Here is an 18,849-nt window from a genome sequence, read left to right as displayed (position 1 = left end):
CAACGACCTTATCGCATGCAGGCATTAAGTTATCATGGCAAGCCTCAAGTGCACTGCCACTATGCATATAGATTTTAAATTAAAACCTTCTGATTAGCATGCTAACTGAAAGTTTGATTCAGTATATTTTTTGGGAAAATACAATGATGATGATGCAATAGGTTTATAAACTATTCATCATATTAAAATCATTAAATTTTTGACAAGTTGGTAAAATATGTAGTACAGTGGTGAAGTAATGGCTCAGAAAATAATTATTTGTGATGGAACTGAGGCAATCATACAAAACAAGCAAAACCATGCGCTAGATAACAAATCATATTATAGTCATGCCCACTATGATGATTTTGAAATTGGGGCAAATGTGAAATCAATATTTTGGAGTGTAATTTTACCCGAGTACAAGTCTTTCACATGTTCCGTGCACATGGGTATACATTTTTTTTCCAAGCTTGGATGAAGGCTATTGAAACCTGTAGGGCATTTTCTATCCTCAAAACTGGAATTATACTCTTGCTTATTTTTATGTAAGAAATACATCTTAGTAGCTTTGCTACTGCAGCATGCAATAGAACATCTAGCAGATTGACAATAAGATTTATTAACTGTTAGAAGCCACAAACTGTTGCCAAAGGATGTTCTATCACTAGTATCAGGTTTGAATGGAGTTCCAGTTTCAGTTTCTTCACGCGAAGGTATAGCACATAGTTCTTCAGAAAACTTATTCCGAATCTTAGTATATGATATCTTATGCTTTGCTGATAAGGTTAGGATACAGGAGCTTGTCAAAACATCACTGATTATGTCTTGAACAACTGAAAAATTTCTGCAGCAATAAAAATAATTTATCCATCTCTTGGCAAGACCAGTGTACCAATGAATAATGAGTGAATCTTCTTGGGCAATAAGAGCACGCAAGTGTTGAGGATTTCTTTTTCTGTCTAGAAGCCCAAGATGGATGAGATTGTTCATGATACTACTAACTGGGGCATTCACTATAATTCTCATGTTTTTCAAACATTTGTTATTATCAGTTTCATTCTTAGAATTTTCAAGGCTTTCTCTCATTGTGTTCATGGTACCAGATTCTGAAGTCAGATAATCCTTAACTTTCTCCTGAAACAGACAATATGACTCACATAAGTCTTGCGGTAATTCTGCCTTGATAACGAGCTCAGACAAAAGATCCTCTCCAGATACTCTTCTAAGCCACAAGTTTCTATGTCCATCCTTCTGAAACTGCTTATCCAAGTCCTGTATCCAAATAATCAGCATTTCCTGGAACCAGTGATCCAGTTCCATTCCAGGCTTTCGACATTCACTTAATTCCTTTGTTGCCCCAGGTTTACCAGCATCGGCTTCCTTGATATTCTTTAAAGCATGAGCAATCCATTTCTTTCCTAATCTCTTTGTCCATGCTTCCCAATGCCAATCTATTTGTTGAGAAAACTGATCAATTTTGCTACTTAGCTTGTGAATAAGCCTATAAGATTCTTTCTTTGACAATTGCAACTCCTCGAGAGAAACACACTGAATATCCATGCCAAGAAATCGAATCCCTTCAGAAGCTGTACTGTGTACTATTGTTTTGGTGGATTCCATCTCCAGATTAAGAATTTTCTCCAAGAACCTAACAATACCATCTTTAAGTTCAATTGCAAGTTCTTTAGGGCCTGAAATGGCAACAAAAATTTCATCCATATATCTGCATGCATGTAGTCTTCGATTTTCTGATGCTGGTATGGTTCCTTCAGATTGTCGATTCATTTTATTGCGAAGCCACTGCCGAAGCTTGGAAGAATGTTGTCTTTGACTCAGTGAATTTGTCTTACATTCACAATCAGACCTGTTGTCCAGTGCTTCATAGTGCAAACAAATCTTATAAAATTCTTGATCAAAAAGGTCTAAGTAGATATTCATTAGAACTGAAGAAAGAATACCTTCTTGGGGACATCCTTGACCCTTTGGAAAACCACCAAATTCTACATTTAGGACATTTGCCTCAAACATCTGACCCAGAAGGTTGTACATGTTATCATCTTCAATCCTTTCTTTCATTGCTGCCACAAGTTTCATAAATATTGGGCTATCAAGTTTCTTTTTTATTGAAATGGTGAACCACCAATCTGGATTATGTACCTGATTTTGAATGTACTTTAGAGCTGAATGTTGACCTCTTCCATTTCTGCAACTGTGTGAAATTTTGGAAAATTGTGGCTTATAAACAACTTCCAAAGCCATTCTAATTGCTTCTTGTACAACTTTCAGTTTTAAATTGGGAAGCACCAAGGGTTTCTCTTTATGTGGAATTAAAAATAGTTCTCTGGTATTTGATTTTACATCAAAATCTCCATTAATCAGCTGCCGTGCTATAGAATCAACACAGATAGAATTATCATTACTATCACAAACAGTAGAGAATTCACTTATGTCTGATGACATGAGATTGGAGCCAAGTCTTATACTTTCATAAGCCACATGAAGAACTTTTGGGTTTGCAATCACATTTGCTAGAAGATCATGGAACTTCCCAGCATCGTGTTGCTGCTTAACACACGTCTTCACATGTAATTCAAGACATCTTTTGGAACTAGTGTGTTCTTTCCTCTCTTCCTTGACAGGATTGCTCTTAATAGACCATTGACCTGAATCTAAAGAAAATTCTGCTTCGGCATTTCTTTCAATTTTATGGCCATTCACATCAATTCTCAACTTTCTTTGATCAAAATCATAATATGTATTTGTAGGTACAGCTGCAGAAGCATATTGTTTATGTTGGTGGACATAATTCAGATGATTTCTCTCTGTCACAGAATAACTGCTTCAGTACATCAGTACAATACAAAAGAATCCAATCAAGCACAAAGAGAATAAAACTAACATACAATATATTATATAATCATAAATCAATACTTGGACTATATCTCTTTTCAGAAATGGACATAGTACCATGTATAGTTCTCCTTTAAATGCCCTAATCTGCTATGAGTCAAGCGCAATTTTGCCATAATGAGAAAAAGGCGCAATTTGTATTTGACATATAATTGCAATTTGATAAAACTGATAAATCATAAAACGGGTATAAAAACTTAAGGTTCTTATTTATCTCTCCCAATGTTTTCATATGAAAAATGAAAAAGCTGATATCAGAAGGATAAAGTTAATTACTTGTCTTTCCCTCCAAATTTTCTCTGTGAAATAGATCTATAGGATAAATGATAAATCTATAGTTACTCAGGGCATAATCTTTGAATTTCATTTGTCCGTTGCTATAATTCTAATTCAAATAAATAATTGACCATAGTCGGAACCTTTTTTCCCAATACACTGATTGGTTATTTGGTTATGGGCTCTGGCTTATTTGTTAACTTTTTGAACCAGAATGAAGATATTGCAACAGAAATACACAAACTGTAAAACAGATAACACACAAGAGTTATCCTGAGAAAAAACACCCTCTTGAGGGAAAAACCCCAGCCCGTCAAATATGAAAACAATTACAAAATGCTGCTTATAATTGAAGCCTTTTCAATCCTCAATCAATAAGCTTAATATAACTTAATCAGAATTTTACAATCTATGTATATAATGATCAGATAACTCAAGAATGAATCTCACAGAAAAATGTTACACCATTATATAACAATCGCTGATATTACACAGAACAGCATATATGAGATTTTTCTTTTCTTCAGGATGACACACACTACAAAAAATGTCTCTATCTCACATAAAGACTAAAACACCAAGAATGAAAAGAGTGCTCACTGCCCAAGGAAGAGTCACGCAGGGGACAAGGCAATGGCAGTTCCTTAAGTCACGGGAATCATAGAAAGATGAAACGGCATATGAAATAAGAGGTCTGTTGCCCATATTATTAGAACCGATGAAGGCAATAAATGAATGAAGACTTCAACATAGCTGGAGAAGTAAAGGTATACAGACAATGCCAAAACTGTTAAGAATGTTAGCATTTAGTGTATTGAAACATTTGCTGTTTAAATGTTAGTAGTTGACAATATATATATATTACAAATCTGTTATTATAATTTATACTGCAGAATATCAGTTTCATAAGTGTCTAATATTCTTCATTCTTAATATGATATTGATCTTCTACATTCAGATGTTGAGATATCATTTACATCGAATGGTGTGCTTCACAACCGATAACCATCGAGTGATATTATATCACATCCCGATTGCTATCGAGTGTTATTAATTCTTATCACCGATCATCATCAAGTGTTAACTTGTTCACACTGATTGATAAATCAGGAGTCTTCTTTGACATCGTTTGATTATTAAGACTTGTCATCGGGTGAGATTAGTATCGGTTGAGATTAGTTATGATCAGGTGCTATTATGTATATATGCCGAGGCATGACCATGTAGGGTCATGCCCCTACTTGGTTATGTTTCAATATATATATACTGGCCCCATTTGTATCTGCAGATCATATCAATAAAATTGGCTTATAGATCTCAGATCAAAACAGAATACTACAGCAAATATATCTAATTAAGAAGTCAAGCAATCACATAAGGAACAAAGAGGTCTGCTAAATTAAGGAAATCAGACTGAAACATAATTGCTTAGTCTCCACCAATAAAGATCTATTAAACTTTACACAGTAATCTACAATTGTTAATACTGCCAGCAAGTATGATGACTTGCGCATGCCAGATCAGAGAATACAAAGCACCCATAGATAAGGGAAAGAACATCGCACAAAATGCATATAAAACTGCTACAGCTCGGGAGAGATAGAAACAGGAAGAAAAAAGAGATAATATAACAAACATATGCAGTAAACATTCGAACCAGGAATCTCTTTGAACTCCATAGCAAAACAGAGGACAAGAGAAATAACAGCATCCATAATCACACATGGATTTATGAGAAGCTCAATCTAGATAATTTCAGGTATTAAGATCTATCCCGCACTATTAACTTCAACGCTCCCTCTTAGCAAGAGAGAGATCTTCAATATGTCATCACAAATTTTCTCAATATAGAATTGTTATCTCAGCATAACAACATTCACCATAGCTATTCCTGAAGTGTGAAACCGAAAAAAAAAGCTAAGTCATGGAGTGTCACACATGACTTCCACCATGGCTACTCCCAGAGGATGGAACAAGAGATTGCAGCTCAAACTTCTCCCGTAGAGAACTCATTAACAAGGGATTACACCTCGAACTTCTCTCATAGAGAAGAACTCATCAAGGATTTCGCCTCGAACTTCTCTCACAAAGAACTCATTAACAAGAGATTTCGCCTTGAACTTCTCTTACAAAGAACTCATTAACAAGGGAATTCACCTCAAACTTTTCTCGCAAAGAACTCATTGATAATATGCATAGAATTACTAAAGTTGAGACTCTTTCAGCCAAAACATCATTCTCCACAATACCAAGCTTATCTCGAAGTAACAAAACTTCACTCTAGGAAGTGGCTTGGTGAGAATGTCGTTTGCCTGATACTCTGTAAGAATATACTTGAGCTCAATTGCTTTCCTTTGAATCACATCTCTCAATATCAAAGCTCAATTGCTCATTAAGAAGGGGTTTCACCTTGAAGGTCTCTCGCAGAGAAGAACTCATTAACAAGAGATTTCACCTCGAACTTCTCTCGCAGCGAAGAACTCATTAACAAGAAATTTCACAACGAACTTTTCTCATAGAGAAGAACTCACTGATAATATGTATAGAATTATTAAAGCTGAGTCTCTCTCTCAGCGAGAGCATCATCATCCACAATATCAATCTTATCTCGAAAGTAACAAAGTTTCACTCTAGGAAGTGGCTTGGTGAGGATGTCCGCTATCTGCTCCTCTATAGAAATATACTTGAGCTCAATTGCTTTCCTTTGAGTCCTATCTCTCAAGTAATGATATTTGTTCGGTTCTATAATGGAAAAGAAGATTAATAGAAAGCTTCACACAACTTTAGTTATCACAAAGAATCATTATAGGTTCCAAGGGCTACCTAAACAATCTTGCAAGCAATTTGCAAAGCCACACGACTTCTGTTGCAGCCACACATGCTGCAATATATTCCACTTCAGCTGTACTTTGAGGAAACATGATTGTTTCCTGTTGCACCAGGAAATCATAGCTGGACGTCAGCTGAAACAACATCTTGAAGCGTTCTTCCTGTTAGGCACACAAGTTTCCTGTTGCACCAAGAAATCATAGCTGGACCGCAGCTGAAACAACATCTTGAAGCGTTCTTCTTGTTAGGCACACAACCTACCCAATCTGAATCAAAGAACCCTTGTAAGTTCAGCTCTACAGAAGAAGAATACTTCAAGCCATATCCCACAGTACGAACATATCTCACCTTTGTGTTTGGATGCCACAAGATGAATCTATCTTGGTTCACACATGAATTGTCTTAAAGTGTTAACAACATAACACATATTAGGCCATGTGCTAACCAAATACAATAAGGAACCAATTAGTTGCCTATACATAGTATGATCCATAGTTGAAAAACTCGTTCTCGGCAATAACTTGGCAGACCCAAATTTTTTGAAAAACTCGGAATCGCCAAAAACTCGGCAAAAAAGTCGGCAATAAATCGACACTTTTATCAAACATTTAAAAATATATAATCTCTAAAAATATTATTAGAAATCACAAACATATAACACCAAATTTGTAGAATATATACTAATTTGCGATTTCCATCATAATATTTATCAAGGTTTTGAGTTATATTCATTATTAGTCATTTATTGTCTTAAATAAATCAGTTTGTTTTTCATTTATATTTTATTTACATATAATTAGTAAATACATTTGTCAACTACATAAATTTTTTTTGATGAATCAAAATACTAATGATAACTAATTTATTTTGTATTAAATAAAATTAGTATTATACAAAAGTATTAAAATACTAAATTAGTAAATACATTTACATATAATTTCCATATATAAACTACATTTACAATTTCTATAATTTGCAAAGATACTAAAATATATTAGTAAATGTATTAATAAATATATTTTATTTTACAAACGAGTTTTTTTAAGCACATTTACATAAGAACCACAATTTATATTTACATTTAGTTTACTAAGATTTCTCCAATATATTCCCAACTTTATGTTACAATCTTATTAAAATATATTTACATTTAACTATAAATTCCTAAGTTTCCTAAACTATATTAGAAAATACATTTACATACAATTACATTTATATTACTATATATTATTATATTACAATACGAAACATGTACATTAAAACATATTTAGACTGAACAAATTAATTAAATTTGCAAATTGGTTGGGTCGGGAGATTGGGAGAAGTCACAGTTACGGTCTCTATAGAGTTGGTTGCTAAATGAAAATGACACACTGCTGAATGAAGACACGTGACATGAATGAAATCTCTGCAGAAATAATCGACGATGATATGACGACAAACTGGCACTAAAATATTTATTAAAACCCTAAACGTGATTCTCAGGACTTTGTCAATGATTTTTTTGGCGATTTTTTGACTTTATCGGCGATATTTACAGGAAATGTTGCAGCGATATTTGCTTAAAACCGTTGCCAAAATATTTGGCGATTATATCCTAAGCTTCGTTTTTTGCCATATATCACGAGTCAGGCGATATATCGCCAATTTTTAGAACTTAACTAAATCTAAAGTGGTTGCAACCTTATGTATCTTTTTCAGATTAGCTTCCACAGGAGTCACCGTAGATTTGCATTCTAACATACCAGATCTCTTCAAAATATTAATAACATATTTTCCTTAACTCAATATAATTTCATTTGATCTTTGTCATACCTCAAGCCCAAGGAAATAGTACAAGAGACCAAGATCTTTCTAATGTAGGAGCATCCTGGGTTGCCTTGTAATCCTGCACTTTTTTTGTTCATTTCGCTAGTTACAGCCGAGTTCCAGTTGCTGCCGAGTTCCAATTTCCAGTTACTACCGAGTTCCAGTCTCCAGTTATTGCTAAGTTCCAGTGGCTGCCAAGTTCCAGTGTGTGTCGAGTTATTCAGTATTAGCTGAGTATTCCTTCATCTGTCGAGTAAGCCTGTTATTTGTTGATGCTCGATTCCTTCTTTAGTCGAGTTGTCTGTGTTTTGGTTCTTAGTGGGAGCCAACTTGCGTATTTAATTTCGATCATGAATTTAATGATAGGATCTTGTTTAGGGATGAGTGTTGACCATTTTGGGGTCAGCATTTCTGTTATGTAATGTTCTAGAATCTTTTGTAAGCCGTTTTGGCAAGTATAAATAGAATATTTAGGCTTAGGTTAGAGAGAGAAGTGTGTGCAAAACTTAGAGGGTTTTGAGAGGGGAAGGCATATGTGCTTGAAAATGCAAATTTGAAGCTAGATCGTGGATCTTGAATGTATTTTTGTATCTGGTCGTAACCCAGAAGGCCTTACAGTTGTGCATGTATGCTGATTACTTGATGAATCAATAAAGTATTTTGTTCTCTCTCTCCTTGGTGTTGTTCTCTGTTGTTTGCTTCCGTTGTGTTTACTCTGCAAGGTGGTTGGGATAGCTAGGTGTGCCCTTGGCCCTAGTTATTTTGTCCCTCCGTGCATCAAGTGGTATCATAGCTCGAAGTTCGTCCCTGTGGAGATTGGATTGCGTAGAGCCCTAAGGGAATTTGGTTGTGGGGTAGCAAATTTGAGGATTTGACCTACAACTTGCAGAGGGTTACAATCTTGCAGGAACCTGATTTGTAAAGATGGTTCGAGGTAGAGGAAATGTTGATAATGCAGTATTCAATAAATTAAGATAGATTGCATCCAGATTAGATACTGTAGAGATTGCCCAGAGGAGAGAAGAACATCTTGATGATGTAAGTGATGATGAAGCAGTAGCACCAAACCCTAATCCAAAACTTGAAGAAGCTCAAGATGAGGCAAGATTGTTGAGGGTATTGTCTAGGGAAAATTCAAAGTCTATTGTAAAAGTTGTTCCTTATGATGGGAAATTGGACATCAATGCTTTGTTGGATTGTATCTTTGAAATGGAGAAGTTCTTTGAGTATTGAAAGCACTCCTGATAATAGGAAGGTAAAAATTGTAGTTACTAGGTTGAAAGGACATGCCTCATTGTGGTGGGAGCATTTGCAAACTGATAGACAAAGGAGAGGAAAGGAGAAGATCAAAACTTGGGTGAAAATGGTGAACAAGGTAAAGAACAAATTTCTTCCTGTTGATTACCAAGTTAGCTTGTTGAGAAAGATGCAAAATTTGAGATAGAGACATGATTGTGAAGGAGTATACTGAGGAATTCTATAGATTGGACATCAAATCTAGACATGTGGATGATGATGTTGAGAAAATTGCAAGGTACATAAATGGATTGAGACTTCGAATTCAAGATGAGATAATTTTTGTGAAATTGGAAAGTGTGGAGGAAGCATACCAATATGCCTTGAAAGCTAAGGAGATCTTGACAAAGAAGCATGAACAAAGACAAAGAGGTAGAGGTGGTAGATTCCAGAGAGGCAGAGGTAGATCTTATGGAGAAGGTGGCAGATTTGACAATTCTGTGCAAGATAAGGGCAAATCTGAATGGAAGAATGATTGACAAAGGCAAAACCGAGTGGAAAGGTGGTGATTCTTACCGAGGAGGTATTGGTTCTTAGTGGGGAAGAGGTAATTCTTATTCTAGAGGTGGATTTCGTGGTAATTGTTTCAGATGTGGTAAAGAAGTGCATAGATCCTCTAAAAGTGGGCAAGGTAACATAAATGTTGTGATTCAAGGAGACACTGAGGGTTCACCAAGCAGACCTGAGGCTGGAGAAAATCTGATGGTGAGAAGAACCTTATGTAATAAGGGAAGTGATAAGGAACTTATCCTAACGAGAAGTCTTTTCAAAACCAAATGTAAGATGGCTGGAAAATGTTGTAAGGTAATCATTGACAGTGGAAGTTATACAAATTTGGCATCAGAAGAGTTGGTTACAAAGTTGCAGTTGCAGAGGCTGAAGCATCCTAAACCCTATCATGTTTCATGGATCAAAGATGAGCATAAGATATTGGTAAGTGAAAAATATATTGTGAAGTTCAAGATTGGACATTACTTTGATGAAGTTTTGTGTGATATTATGCCTATGGATTTTTGTCATATTCTGTTGGGTAGACCTTGGCAATATGATAGATATACTATACATGATGGAAGATTGAATCAATATACTCTTTAGGTGAATGGAAAAAAGAAAATATTGTTGCCTTTGATTGAAAGTCCAAATGACGTTAATTGTACTACTGTGAAAATTTGCATGGTCAATGGGAAACAATTTGAAAAAAGAAATGAAAAGGAACCAAGTTTGTTTTGCTATAATTCCTAGAGGACCGAGTTTTGGTAGTAATAACCGAGCAACAGAAGCTGGTAATGACTTAGTGACAGTAGAAATTGGTAGAGGTTGAGTACTAGCAGAAAATGAAAACTTGTTGAATGCGTATAAAGAGATTGTTACAAAGGATATACCTGATGGTTTACCACCAATAAGGAGTATAAGTCATTGTATGAATCTAATTCCTAGAGCTAGCTTGCCGAATAAAGCACCATATAGATTGACACCTACAGAAAATGAAGAACTTAATAAACAAGTGCATGAGTTGTTGCAAAAAAGTTTGATCAGAGAGTTTGAGTTCGTGTGTTGTACCTATTGTATTCGCACCTAAAAAGAATGGAGAATGGAGAATGTGTATTCATTCTAGAGCTAATAACAAGATCACAGTGAAATATAAGTTTCCTATGCCAAGGATGGATGACATAATGGATTGTTTGAGTGGAGCGAAGTATTTTACCAAGATTAATTTAAAGAGTGGCTATCATCAAATCAGAATCAGAGAAGGTGATTAATGAAAGACTGCTTTTAAGACAAAAGATGGTTTGTATGAATGGTTGGTTATGCCTTTTGGTTTGACTAATGCACCTAGTACTTTCATGAGGTTAATGAATGAAGTTTTGAAAAGATTCTTGGGTAAGTTTGTGATTTTTTATTTGAATGATATTTTGATATTCAATAAGACTAAGGAAGAACATCTTGAGCATGTTAGACAAGTATTGTAGAAATTAAAAGACGAGAAGTTGATGATTAATTTGAAAAAGTATTCTTTTATGCAAGAAGAGATTGTGTATTTGGGATTTGTGATTTCAGTTGATGGTTTGAAGATGGATCCTGAGAAGGTAAAGGCAGTTTTGGAATGGCTTACACCTGAGAATGTGGGTGAGGTAAGATCATTTCATGGTTTGGCTAGTTTTATAGGAAGTTTATAAGGAATTTCAGTTATGTTTGTAATGCTATGACTGAGACAATGGGAGGAGATAAAAAGGAATTCAAGTGGACACATGGAGCTGATAACAGTTTGGAGACTTTGTAACATCCGGTTTTCCTGGATCTAATTTATCATTCAATATACTCAAGGAATACAATTACTATTTCGTTTCATAGGAAAATAGTTATATCATTCATGTTCATGTGAATAAGATTTACTGTTAAAATCAGTTAAACAAAATTTCATAACTAAATACTTGAAGTACCATCAAATTAAATTAAAACAGAAATTAAAAACCACATACCTTGAAAAAGCTAAGTTCGAATCAAACTAGGGATGCTTCTGCAACCACCCGAGTTAGTCCACAAATACACTATCACAATTTCATATGATGACTATCATCTACAAACCGCTATCTTAAAATCAAATGATAATTTTAAATAAATACCACTATATTTTAAATTAGGACATCACATACCACTATATCAATTAGGGCATCATTTACCTTTGGTTCAATTAGGGCTTCTGATACCACTATCTCACTTAGGGCTTCCAATACCACAGATTCATTTTAGGGCTTCCGTGATGATGGATTCAAATTAGGGCTTCCGCGATGACAAATTCAATTTAGGGCTTCTGTGACCACGGATTCAACTAGGGCTTCCAATACCACTATATCATTTAAAGTTCTAGCTATCACACAATCAATTAGGGCTTCGGATTTCTTTTCCTTCCGACTATTTATCTGTGACAGTACCTCAAGATTAGAAATATACTTATATTCGATATTCATATAAATGTAAAGTAATTTATAAATCTATCCCTTACATCTAGGTGTAAAATAATGGTAACAATGAAATAACTCAATTTAATCTTACCTCCTCATAACTAAAAGTTATAATACCTATTTTTGATAAACAATTGAATGTATAGCTTTTCTTTGTCTGACTCATATTCGATATCTTAAGAGAGGAGAAACATTGTCAGGGGGCTTAACCACCCAACCTCGGACCACAATATATCCCCACACGATCTCTAACGAGAAAGGCCCTCCCTACTCGAAATTGACAGGGAACATCATTCCATCCACTGGGCAACATGATATATATCACGCCATACGACTTGGCAACAGGAGATCACCATAACAGGAATATGCATGAGCTATTAATTAATTCATATTAAATGATAAATATTGAAATTTCTTAACTGATATTGGTTCATAATATTGACGATTCCTTTCTCACACCTCATCACCAATCTTCTTGGCTACATAGCCAGGTGAGTCCCAGGCATCCGGAATTCTCAGAGCAGATGATTCTAACAATTATTCAAGAAGATTTCACACATCCAGCATTTCACACTTTGTGATTACATAAATAGGAGCTATATTGAGTCAAGAAGGTAAACTTGTTGCTTTCTTTAGTGAGAAGTTGAATGATGCTAAAAGGAAGTATTATGTGTATAATCAAGAGTTTTATGCTATTCTTCAAGCTTTGAAGAAGTGGAGACACTATTTGGTTCCTAAAGAGTTTGTGTTGTATACTGATCATAAAACTTTACAGTACTTGGGAAGTCCACATAAATTAAATCAGAGACATATGAAGTGGGTTGAGTACTTGCAAAGTTTCACATTTGTTATCAAGCATAAGAGTGGAGTTACTAACAAAGTTGCTGATCATTTATTGACTGAGATGAAGTTGAAGTTCTTGGTTTTGATGAAATGAAAGAGTTGCATGATACTAACCTTGATTTTTTTGAGGCGTGGAGAGAGTGCAAAGGACCAAATCTAACAGATCACACAAGTATGATGAGTATTTTATTCAAGAAGGTATGTTGTTCAAAAGTATTTAGTGGTGTATTCCTAGAAGTTCTATGAGGTTAAATTTGATTAAGGAAAAACATAGTGGTGGACTGGTTGGACATTTTGGAATTGATAAGACATTGAGTTTGCTGAAGGAGAAGTATTATTGGCCACAAATATATAAGGATGTTCAGAAATTTGTGAAAGGTTGTGGAGTTTGTCAAGTTGCAAAAGGAGTAAGTCAAAATACTAGTTTGTACACACCTATTATTGTTCCTGAGAAACATTGGAGTGATATTAGTATGAATTTTGTTCTTGGATTGCCTACAACAATGAAGAGGTATGATTCAATATTTGTTGTTGTGGATAGATTTTCTAAGATGGCTCATTTCATACCATGTAAAAAAACATTAGATGCTGAGCATGTTACTGAACTTTTCTTCAAAGAGACTGTGAGATTACATGAATTACCAAGAAGTATTATTTCTGACAGGGACAATAAGTTTGGTGGTTATTTTTGGAAGACTTTGCGGAAGAAGATGGGTACTAGGTTGAAGTTTAGTTCTACATTCCATCCATAAATAGATGGACAGATAAAGGTTGCGAATAGAAGCTTGGGTAATTTGGTGAGATGTTTAGTTGGAGATAAGCCAAGTAATTGGGAGATAGTATTGGCACAAGCTGAGTTTACATATAATCATTTTATAAATAGGAGTACAGGGAAAACACCTTTTGAGATTGTTACAGGAATGCAACCTAGAGGAGTATCAGATCTAAGGGATGTTGCTGGCAAAGAAAAGAGAAGTGTTGCAGGGGAAGAATTTTCTGATTTCATAGAGTCTTTGCATAAGGAAGTAAAATTGAGAGTGGAACAAAGTAATCAGAAGTAGAAGGAGAATGCTGATAAGTCTAGAAGACATCATGTTCTTTAAGTTGGTGATGAGGTGATGGTTCATTTGAAGAAAGGAAAATTTTTTGCTAGAACATACAGTAAGCTAAAGGTGAAGAAGTTTGGACCTTGTAAGATCTTGAGAAAGTTTGATAGTGGTAATGCTTATAAAGTTGAGCTACCTGATAGCATGGATATATCTTCTATATTCAATATTGTTGATTTGTATAAGTATCATGAGTCAGATGATGAAGTTCTTGTATCAGATGATTATCCTAAGAAGTAGATTAAAGAAGTTGAACAAGTATTGGATCAGAGAGTTGGTAAGAGCACAAGAGGAAAAGATTACTATGAGTATTTAGTGAAGCAGAATAACAGACCTATTGAAGATGCTAAATGGATTTCTCAATCTGAGTTGGATTCAGCTCAGGTTGTGACACACCTGCATGATTCAGGAGAATCATTTCCAATGTGTGCCGAGTTATCCAGTATTGACTAAGTGTTCCTTCATGTGCCGAGTGAGCCTATTATTTGTTGATGCTCGGTTCCTTCTTTAGCCGAGTTGTTTGTGTTTTGTTTCTTAGTGGGAGCCGACTTGCGTATTTAATTTCAATCGTGAATTTAATGATAGGATCTTGTTTAGAGATGAGTGTTAACCATTTTGGGGTCAGGCTTTTCTGTTATGTAATGTTCTAGAATCTTCTGTAAGTCCTTTTGGCAGGTATAAAAAGGGTATTTAGGCTTAGGTTAGAAAGAGAAGTGTGAGCAAAACTTAGAGGGTTTTTCAAGGGGAAGGCATGTGTTTGGAAATGCGAATTTGAAGCTAGATCATGGATCTTGAATGTATTTTTGTATCTGGTCGTAACCCAAAAGGCCTTACAGCTAGGCATGTACGCTAATTACTTGATGAATCAATAAATATTTTGTTCTCTCTCTCCTTGGTGTTGTTCTTTGTTGCTTGCTTCCGTTGTGTTTACTCTGCAAGGTGGTTGGGATAACTGGGTGTGCCCTTGGCCCTAGTTATTTCATCCCTTCGTGCATCAATTTCATTTCAAATTCAGAAGTTAAATCCTTCTTGCATTTAATAATGAGGTCATTATCACCAGTGAGAAACAAATCATCAATATAAAGCACTAAGATCGACACTTTGTCATCACTTACCTTGAAATATAAATTTTGATCAACATCATTCTTCAGGAAGCCCAACCTCAAAAGATAGTGATCAATTCTCTCATACAAAGTACAAGGAGTTTATTTTTTAAGGCCATACAAAGCCCTTTTCAGCCTGCACACATGGGACTCATTATGGATTTCAAAGCCCTCTAGTTGTTCAATGTATACTTTCTCTTTAATTATCCCATTCAAGAATGTTGTTTTCACATACATTTGATGAAGTCTCCAACCCTTAACTACTGCGATAGCTATAGTGGATCAGAGAGTTGGTAAGAGCATAAGAGGAAAAGATTACTATGAGTATTTGGTGAAGTGGAAGAACAAACCTATTGAAGATGCTATATGGATTTCTCAATCTGAGTTGGATTTAGCTCAGGTTGTGACACACTTGCATGATTCAGGAGAATCATTTCCGGTGTGTGCTGAGTTATCCAGTATTGGCTGAATGTTCCTTCATTTGCCGAGTGAGCGTGTTATTTGCTAATGCTCGGTTCCTTCTTTAGCCCAGTTGTCTGTGTTTTGGTTCTTAGTGGGAGCCGACTTGCATATTTAATTTCAATTCTGAATTTAATGATAGGATTTTGTTTAGGGATGAGTGTTGACCATTTTGGGGTCGTCCTTTCTGTTATGTAATGTTCTAGAATCTTTTGTAAGTCATTTTGGCAAGTATAAATAGGGTATTTAGGCTTAGGTTAGAGAGAGAAGTGTGAGCAAAGAGGGTTTTTTAAGGGGAAGGCATGTGTTTGAAAATGCGAATTTGAAGTTGGAACGTGGATCTTGAATGTATTTTTGTATCTGGCCGTAACCCAGAAGGCCTTACAGCTAAGCATTTATGCTGATTACTTGACGAATCAATAAGTATTTTGTTCTCTCTCTCCTTGGTGTTGTTCTCTATTACTTGCTTCCGTTGTGTTTACTTTGCAAGGTGGTTGGGATAGCTGGGTGTGCCCTTGGCCCTAGTTATTTCATCCCTCCATGCATCACTTTCATTTGAAATTCAGAAGTTAAATCCTTCTTGCATTTAACAATGAGGTCATCATCACCAGTGAGAAACAAATTATCAATATAAAGCACTAAGATTGACACTGTCATCACTTGTCTTGAAATATAAATTTTGATCAGCATCATCCTTTAGGAAGCCCAAACTCAAAAGATAATGATCAATTCTCTCATACAAAGTACTGGGAGCTTATTTAAGACCATACAAGGCCCTTTTCAGCCTGCACATATGTGACTCATTATGAATTTCAAAGCCCTCTAGTTGTTCAATGTATACTTCCTCTTTAATTATCCCATTCAAGAATGTCTTTTTCACATACATTTGATGAAGTCTCCAACCCTTAACTACTACAATAGCAATATGGTTTTGATAAAAGTCTAATGAGCTACATGTGCAAAAGTCTCTTTATAGTCTATACCTTCCTTTTATGAAAATCCCCTAGCTACAAATCTAGCTTTACATTGTTTCTACACTTCCACCAGTTGCATGTTCAATTTTGAATAGCCACTTAGCAAAAACAACGGATTTGCCTTTGGGCCTAGAAGCAATGTCCCGTATATCATTTTTGATAATGGATTGGTACTCCTCCATCATGACATCCTTCCACACTTGTTGATTTGAAGTCTCTTTAAAACTACAAGGCTCAGATGATATAATTTGACTCATCAAGGCTACATGTCCTACAAACTTGTTAGTGAACAGATTGTCCTTCGAGAAAGTACAGGCAAATTTGACCCTGAATACCCAAGTGAAAGGACTAATCGACACAGCAGTTGGATAGGTTATCATTGGGTTGATAACCTTCCTCTGAATTTTATAGGGTAGAACTCCCCGTATGAAATATTCAATGAATTAAATGTGAATGCTTTTACCAGAAAGCATAAAAGGATATCAAACATCTACCCGTAAATACAACATAGATGTGAAAACCTATACTACTGCATAGAAAGAGAGCAAAGAACAGCAGGTGACACAAAGTTCATTTGCTGAACACTACATTGTGTCATGAGAATGAAACTATGTTTTTCATCTTCTTGAGGGAATTAAAATCAGAGCTTTGAAGGATGACATAATAAAGAAACAATGATATCAGACTGTAATTTCAGAGAAAACTGAAAACAACTCAAAGTTTGAATCCAGTGGAAGGAAAAATACATCATAACCAAAGTTTAATGTGTTTAACCTCCAGCCTCCCTTCCCTAACTGTAAAGATTACAAAGCTTCTTTCACACATTACAATCTAACCTTTATTCGAAGAAAACATAAACTTTTTCCACAATATTACATCAAACACCAAAATTTAATCTTGATCACAGACACAAAGTTCTGAAAAGAAAGAAAATCTGCCCATGCTCTGCCTCTCATTGTCTCTCAAGAAAATGAAATGATTTTACAAAATCCCCTCCCTACATGGAGCCCAAAGTCTGTAGTCTGGAAGAAGGAAGAATTGGAACCCTCTAATTCACTTGCTGTTGTATATTTATCTTCTCCATGTCGGTCTCCATTCCTCTTCCCGTAACTGATTCTTGGAAATCAATATTATTTTTAAATCATTCCAGTGGAAACTTTTCAATTTCCCTTAACTGAATCTTGGAACTGGCCTCTCTTGTTTAATCTTCCTTTCTCTTTTTCAATAAATCCCATAATTGTAATGTTTGACTCCTCATTAAACATTAGATAACAAATATAATGACATATGTCATTAAACTTGTGATTTAATAATATATAACCTTTCCTATTCCAAATAGAGGTTAGAGGCGTGTGGAGACATATCTTGGTATAGTGTATAATATATTCATATTCTGAAATATGAATATGTAATATATTCATTTCTTATTAATTCTCAAGTAAGCTTTGCAGTGAGATTCTTTTAATAGGAGACACCTGTCAAATTACTCTTCAGGTCTTGATTAATAAATCCCATTGAAAAACCTCTATAACTAGTGAATTTACACCTCAAGATCTATAATTAGGAAACATAACACTCTTTGAATTCTTATGCACGAGCTGTCAAGGTGGCATTTGCTGGTAATGAGGCTCTGTTATAATTCTGTGACTGTGATTGACAGTTTTGATAGTGATCTACTCTATCGACTATAACTTGTGAACCAAGAATAATTTCGAAGATCGCTCTGGTCAGGTTGTGCATAACTTACTTCTAAACAACATATCCAAAATTGAGCCAAATCCAACGGTTCAATTGGAAGTTATGCCCCCCGCATTCAGACCCAATTTGGTTGTCTGCATTCTGTAATTGTTATTGCTGAGCTGATAGAGGTGCAAACAGTGATGCATATCTTGTGATTCCAGATACATTTTGGAAATCGCTCCGGTTAAAAGCTAGAAAACTAGGATTGCAAACACATATCCAAAATTGAGCTCGATCCAATGGTTGAATTGTGAGACATGACCCCCGAAATATGACTGTTTTTCTGCCATCAGAGAATTCGGGATTTCTTCTGCTTGTATATGTTTGTTCCACTTTAAGATGGATGAATTCTAATGTAAGCTCATTGTATGTCACTTGAGATTGGTTTGGCCTTCTAAATACTCTGGTTTCTCAATTTCCAATTCCCATAATCCATTATAATTCTATGCTTTGCCTCGAAAGGATCTTCCATCATGATTGAAAAAATCAACAAAATATTGAATAAGGCTGAACATTGCATTTGGAGACCACCAAATCATCTAAATACTAAGATTACCAA

The 18,849-nt window shown here is 35.2% G+C and overlaps 1 protein-coding gene across 3 annotated transcripts in view; it reads right to left on the bottom strand.

Annotated features, from left to right (window-relative positions):
* Positions 1 to 231: 231 nt before the first annotated feature.
* Positions 232 to 18,849, bottom strand: part of LOC149549697 (Intron maturase, type II family protein) — a 47,321-nt gene continuing 28,703 nt past the window's right edge. For 2 of the 3 annotated variants that reach the window (XM_089792981.1, XM_089792982.1), the window contains exon 2: positions 232 to 2,804. In XM_089792981.1, the coding sequence (XP_089649107.1) occupies positions 337 to 2,804 (2,468 nt within the window). In that variant the 3' untranslated portion in view covers positions 232 to 336. Of the gene's footprint in view, positions 2,819 to 18,849 lie in introns of all 3 variants that reach the window. The other variant, XM_089792984.1, reaches the window with a different exon arrangement.

This window comes from Cupressus sempervirens, chromosome 7, assembly GCF_028749045.1.
Source record: "Cupressus sempervirens isolate cs-2001-9-10 chromosome 7, ASM2874904v1, whole genome shotgun sequence".
Taxonomy (NCBI): Eukaryota; Viridiplantae; Streptophyta; class Pinopsida; order Cupressales; family Cupressaceae; genus Cupressus; species Cupressus sempervirens.
This window is presented reverse-complemented; position numbering and strand designations above follow the sequence as displayed.